General features: G+C 36.8%; 1 protein-coding gene across 2 annotated transcripts; it reads left to right on the top strand.

Annotated features, from left to right (window-relative positions):
* Nucleotides 1–1,223: 1,223 nt before the first annotated feature.
* LOC149150145 (protein DMR6-LIKE OXYGENASE 1-like) lies at nucleotides 1,224–3,873 on the top strand. Of its 2 annotated transcripts, XM_089440071.1 has the most exons (5): nucleotides 1,224–1,519; nucleotides 1,645–1,892; nucleotides 1,995–2,319; nucleotides 2,427–2,686; nucleotides 3,019–3,873. In XM_089440071.1, exons 1-4 carry the CDS (start codon nucleotides 1,271–1,273, stop codon nucleotides 2,667–2,669), a joined length of 1,065 nt encoding a protein of 354 aa, XP_089296197.1. In that variant the 5' UTR covers nucleotides 1,224–1,270; the 3' UTR covers nucleotides 2,670–2,686; nucleotides 3,019–3,873. The 2 variants fall into 2 exon arrangements, with proteins under 2 accessions (XP_089296197.1, XP_089296196.1); XM_089440070.1 differs by lacking the exon at nucleotides 3,019–3,873 and having other exon boundaries at nucleotides 2,427–3,005.
* Nucleotides 3,874–6,701: the final 2,828 nt, after the last annotated feature.

The raw sequence follows: 6,701 nt of genomic DNA, 5'->3' as shown, positions 1-6,701 counted from the left end.
AGAAATATAAAAGAATAAAAATAAAAATAAAAACGTATGTAAAATCTATTTTTAATTAGAATCTCAATATAAATAAATAATGAAAATTATATAAGAAATTAATAAATTAATATTTTTTTAAATTGAAAACCAAGTTATTGTTGCGTGTTGCTTTCGGCACTGCAATTTAAAATGCTGATGAGCAACGTTATAGTGTCACGCCTTTCCTATTTAAATCGCAGAGAAAATGCAATTTGATATGGTAATATTAAATATTACGCATTTCAGAATATTTAATATTTAATGAGCATTTGATGAGTCATTGGGTTTTGGAATCTTCCCACTTATCAAAGTCAATCCATTCATTCATGTGAAACGAGCACTATTAAATTCAAATCTCGTAATATTTAATGAGAATTTCATCATCTCAATCCTTAACCAATCAAAATTTAATGGCGTTGTCAAAGGACGCGACACATCAGCAAGAAAATCTGAATTTTGTAAAAAAATAAATAAATTAGTACTATTAAAAATAGCAGTTGTCTTTAGTGAGATTTTTTGGAAGTTTTTACTGTGGGTTTTTCTGGTGTAATTTCTCTAAAACCTTCTGGAATTTATTGAAATCACAAGTTTGATGGCTAATCCTGTGCAATCGAAATGCCTTAGGGGTTTTCTAGGGTGCTGAATCCATATATACAGTCAAAAAACTAGTTTAAATAACACAAATCAAGATTTCACCTCAAATTTTTCCATCAGATTTGCACCAGAAAGTCCAAAAAGTCGCACTAAAGACAACTCCTTAAGAATATAGAGAACTATGGGTAGCTTTAAAACTGTTTTTGTTTGGATAAGAGTTTGTAGTTTTTTAATGTAAAAAAACATGCTAACCGCTCAAGATTCAGAAGTATCTGGTAGGAGTGAAAATCTGTGCCTTAGGGACCATTTCAAGTGGGTTATTTCATGTGGCTTGATTTTCCTTGAATAAGATGATGAGTCAGCCTGCATTCACTGATTGCAGCTAGAGATAGCTATCCTCACTGCTGGTTTGACCTCTGATTTATGATAGGTTTTCCCACATTTGAAACAAAAGAAACCAAAAGACGCCTAAAATCTTGAAATTTAACAGCTATAACTCAGATTTTCAAAAATTTCTATTAAAATTTATACAAAACGCCCTTATTTTAACTAATTTGTGGGTTTTTAAACTACACTAAATTTGGACTCACTGACCGGTTTATCTAAACTCTATAAATTCCCTTATCACACATTTGCACATCAGCGTTGGAGGAAGATGTCTTCTGCAATGGATGTACAGGCCCAACAGCTCAGCAGTGCTATTCAGAAGCTCATGTCCAATGGAATTAACAATCTGAAGGTGCAGGACAGATATATCGTGCCTCCTCATGAGCGCCCACAGATTTGTGACGTCTCTTACTCTGGGAGCATTCCTGTGATAGACCTAAAACATCTCAACGGCCCTAACAGAATGACAGTAGTCCATGAAATCGGACGCGCATGTGAAGAGGATGGTTTCTTCCAGGTATACACACCTCAATCCCTACCTAACAATTCTCCCTCCTGTCACTGTTTTATACTAGATGGTTGATTTTTTTATCATATCATACTTGCAGACTATTCAGTATTATTTTTTTTTGTTGATATCAGATATTGAACCATGGCGTTCCAGAGAACGTCATGAAAAACATGATGGAGGTAGCAAAAGAGTTTTACGAAATGCCAGTGGAAGACAGAGCATGCCTCTACTCAGAGGACGTAAAGCAGCTAGTCCGGGTTTTTACCAGCTTGAATCTCAGCAAAGACAAGGTTTTGAACTGGGCGGACTATCTCACGCAGCCTTGTCATCCTCTGGAAGAAGTCATCGATTCTTGGCCTGAAAAACCTGCAGCCTACAGGTTATCACCAAAACTTTATGTAAGACATAGAGCACTAGAAATGATTCATCTTAACCCAACATGCAAAAGTTTAACTTGTTTGACTTGGAGTTTTTGTTGCAGAGATATTGCGGGCAAGTACGCTGGTGAGTTGAGAGCATTGATATTAAGGCTGCTGGCTGCAATTTCAGAAGCTCTGGGGCTAGATTCCAATTACTTGAATAAAATTCTTGGAAAACATAGGCAAGTGATGAATATAAATTACTATCCTTCATGTCCAAACCCAGATCTTACTATTGGTGCAGCAAACCATTCAGATGTAAGTGCCATCACTGTGTTAATGCAAAGCGATAATGTCAGTGGCCTGCAAGTATTCAGAAATGGAAAGTGGGTTTGTGTAGAACCCATAGCTAACGCGTTTGTGGTCAATTTGGGAGATCAGCTGCAGGTGAGAAAGAATGAGCAGATCTATAAAGTTAAGTTATTTTTTCTCTCTGTGCAAGAATTTGATACTAATCATTCAATTTGTGTTGTGTGTGATTTGAATTGTATTAGGTTGTGAGCAATGGGAAATTTAAGAGCGTGGAGCATCGGGCTGTAACGAATATGCAGAGTGCACGCATATCAATTCCCACTTTCTATTCGCCTTCAGAAGATGCTTTTATTGCTCCTGCAACAAGCATGGTGAATGACCAACAACCAGCTTTGTATCGAGGATATAAGTTTGAAGAGTATTTGGCAACCTTCTGGAACCATGAATTAAAGGGAAAGAGTCTGCTGGATCGTTTCAAGATCTAACGGGCATTGATTTCTATGTGAGCTTTCTAACCATTTCAATAACAGTTTGCCTTTGCGGTTGGCATATTCTCCCCCACCATGATAATGTGCATTCATGGAAGTTTGAAATAAATATAGAGATCACATGTCGGATTATCTGCGTTTTTAGTGTTTTTCTCATATTTACGCTCAGTTGCGAATCGCTGGCTCTTTTCTGCTTTCTTCTACTACAGCATGTCCCTGAACTTTCTTTAACCCTACTGTAAAAATTTCTTTCAATTTTACCGTTTTTCTCCCAGATCGGACAGAGCCATAACTTTCTTTAACCCTACTGTAAATTTTTCTTTCAATTTTACCGTTTTTCTCCCAGATCGGACAAAGCCATATCGGCCATGGACATGGATGGAAATGCCAAGGGTTTGAAACTGGGATGCAAATTAGTTAAGCTTTGGAAAAAAATTCTGCATTCAAAGCGCTTGGGATCACATTATACTCCACATGATCAACCTCAGCCGGCCAATCTTTCCAACGGCCATTCTTTAAGCCGGGGACTTCCCTTCCATCAATCACGCGGTTTAAAAGGATTCAGTGTCTGGGTAAATGTCGAATTAAAGCCTCTGGCAATCGCTTGAATCTTCTGACTCGAACTAAATGGCATATCGGCCGCCATTTGTCTTGGCGGAAATCTAGCTTTGTGAAGGGGGCTCAACAAAAGAAAACTCAATATCTTCCCAAGGACGTTCCCAAGGGCTCGGTGGCTGTTTATGTTGGGGACGAGCAAGAAGAGCAGACGCGGTTTGTGATCCCCATCTTGTATTTCAACCATCCACTCTTTCTCCATTTGTTGGAAGAAGCCGAGCCCGTCTATGGCTTCTGCAACAAGGGCATCCTCACGATTCCTTGCCAGGTTTCTGATTTTGAGTATCTCCGCTGGCTTATTGAGAGGGAAGGGGCAATGAACCGCCTTGCTTATAGTGCTTCGACTTACCAGCGATAGGTTTTTCTTCATCTGAAGAAATCGTGTCTGGAGTACTTTTCCAGCTTTTCTTCACTTGAAGAAATCGTGTCTGGAGTACTTTTCGGGCGTCTGGAGTAGCTTTCCGGCTTACATAGTCTTGTTCAAGATCAGAGCACAAGAGCATTATAAGACATACTCCGGGCTAAAACGTCGGTTATAGTTGTTAGAGCCGGAATGGGCAGTCATCCAATTCTTCTTCCGAACTGAAGGGCAAATGTATAAAAATATTTTTCCAATTCATCTGTATTATAAGGAATTGATTAATTCTTACGGATGACACCATGACGCCCAAGTCTTCTTCATTTTAGGTTTTTGAAAGATGGATAATTAAAGAATTTGTTTTTAAATAGCCGTTTTTAAATGGAAGGAAAAGAAGTATAAAATGAACTCGTTTTAATAATATTTTTATAAAATAATATTTATATTAATAATTTGTTTGTTATTGATAAATATAATTTAATATATTTTTTATAAAAAAATTAAAATGTATTTTAAAATTGTGATTTTTAATTTTTAAATTAGAATAAAATTCTTTATATTTATATTCAAGTTTATATTTCTGGTGTAATAAATGTTTTAGGTATGAAATATCAATATTAACAAAATTGTAGTTTGTTTCGTATTATATTTTGTAAAGGGACATGATGATTTTGAGCATAAAAAAGTTTTTTTTTGGTAGGTGAACACTTAATAAAATTGCTTCATTAAATAGCAAAATTTACATAATATTAAGCTATTGATTTCCCTTTGAAATGAATTGTCCCACCCTTCGCCGTGTCCTATTGTTCACCGTGGATTTGTGGTGTTAGACGATTGAACAAGGTTTGATCGTTGATCCAAAACTAAAACGGTTCATGAAATTGAAGAACCTACACTATATATATTTCAGAATTTTCAAGGACCAGAGAGTCTGCTAAATAGCAGTGGGCCACGGAACACATCGAAGCCTCGATACTGTTTCCTCGCAAGCAGAACACCACATTGACCCTGGCAGCGCGCAAAAATACATATGAAAGAAATACATATGAAAAGAAACAGATGCCACTACATATGAAAAGAAACAGATGCCACTCAGACCGCCAACAACGATTAGAGGAAATTTTTATATATGGAAACAAGGCGAATGTTTAGAGATGGGGAAAGTTAGGCCTAAACTAAGAATTCAGAAATTTTATACGTTTAAATGAAGGAAACCTATCGTGAATATATCTTTGTCCATTTTCAGCTCCGAGCCACGTGTTTCCGTACTAAACCTAACAGATGAACAATTAGTGCTTAAGATTGTTAAATCAGGCTTGGATTGTCAGTAAGTGAAATCATACTAGTGCTGTAGATGGTTTTTTTCTGGGCCTGCAACCCTTCATAATGATCTTTAGTGGAAATCTCTATTTCAGGGGAGCCAATTTTGGGGTCTATAGCTACATTGGTTTTTAATTGGTGAAGACTGCATTCTGTTTAGCAAAGCATTTGTGACTGCTTGTGTCAATTTCATAGAGTTTGATCTCTATGGAAATAGACACAATTTGTACTGTCCAAACATCTTCATTCTAATGTTTTTAATACACTTCGTCAAACTGTTAACAGTTTTAAGGTGAACAAAAATCAAAGCACTCCAGGTTGTTTAGTATGCCTAGCATAGTAGTTTTCTTTGTTTACATGTATTTCCATGATTTGGCAGACATTTATGTTGCACTCGTTGTGAGTTGTTAATGGTTTCGGATGTGGATTAGGATTAAATAGCTCTTCGAGGAAATGTAATGGTATGTTGGATTTCATTTGAAATATTTGTTTGGTGAGGCTTAGTTTGATGTTGAATTTGTGTATCTTTGGATCTCAAAATCTCGAACTATCTTATGTTAGGTTTGTGTTATAAACAATGACTGGAAAACTTCATTCACCTCTTTTTTATGCATGTCATGACGTGGGTGTCATTTGGTATTGTGTTGTGATCCATGACTCGTATAATGTGCTAACCAAGGGTTGCTTTAGCATGATAAATGTGTGGCTAACACATACAATGCTTGCTACTTTGTTTTGACTATTTTACTTGTCTCATAACTTGATTAGCAAGAATCGATCCCTGGACATGATGACAGTGGCGTCGCACAGAGCTTCAGAGCGTATTTGTCCCTCCATGCCCTCAAAATCTCAAAAGAATAACAAACACCTGTGAATTGAAAGGCACCTTCGGCTTCAGTCCTTCCTCTGCACTAAAAACATACGCACGGGCAGAGCAGAGGAGAGAAGCAATGCGCAGTGCGAGACACGCGAGGGCGGATAATAGTTGGGCTCAGCTTTGACCTCTGCGTAATGTTTTCTCTTCATTCAATTCCAATTAATTACTTTATCAATTATGTTCCAAATGGGGATTGGAACGCCATTTTCTGGTCTTCTGGTTCATGCCCTTCATCCACACGTGTCCCCAAAAAGAACAAGGTTCATACGATTTCAGTGTATGTAAATGAAAAATTAATGGATCAATTTAATCTTAATTTTGACGGACTTATTGTGTGTGTGTGTGTTTCCTTTTTGGGGATTTCAGAAGGATTGTTGGGGGACAAAAATAAGGCTTGGATTGTCAGTAAGTGAAATCATATTAGTGTTGTAGATGGTTTTTTTTCTTGGCCTCCAGCCCTTCATAATGATCTTTAGTGGAAATCTCTATTTCAGGGGAGCCAATTTTGGGGTCTATAGCTACATTAGTTTTTAATTGGTGAAGACTGCATTCTGTTTAGCAAAGCATTTCTGATTGCTTGTGTCAATTTCATAGAGTTTGATCTGTATGGAAATAGACACAATTTGTATTGTCCAAACATCTTCATTCTAATGTTTTGAATACACTTCGTCAAATTGCTAACAATTTTAAAGTGGTAGCTGATAGAAGACAAGAAACAACTTAATCACACATCTGTTGGTAAAGGCCTAATAATAAGAAGGCAGGTAGAAGTGGATGATGTTTGTATGCTTTATCTTCATTTCTGCACAAAAAAATCATAAGATAATTGGGTTTTTCGGTTTGGTTTGATCAAGTAGTT

Source organism: Pinus tabuliformis, chromosome 9, assembly GCF_031772625.1.
Source record: "Pinus tabuliformis cultivar Carrire ecotype Pingquan chromosome 9, CPIR1, whole genome shotgun sequence".
In the NCBI taxonomy this organism is placed as follows: Eukaryota; Viridiplantae; Streptophyta; class Pinopsida; order Pinales; family Pinaceae; genus Pinus; species Pinus tabuliformis.
Note: the sequence above shows the minus strand (reverse complement) of the source record. Positions and strands in the feature narration are given on the sequence as shown.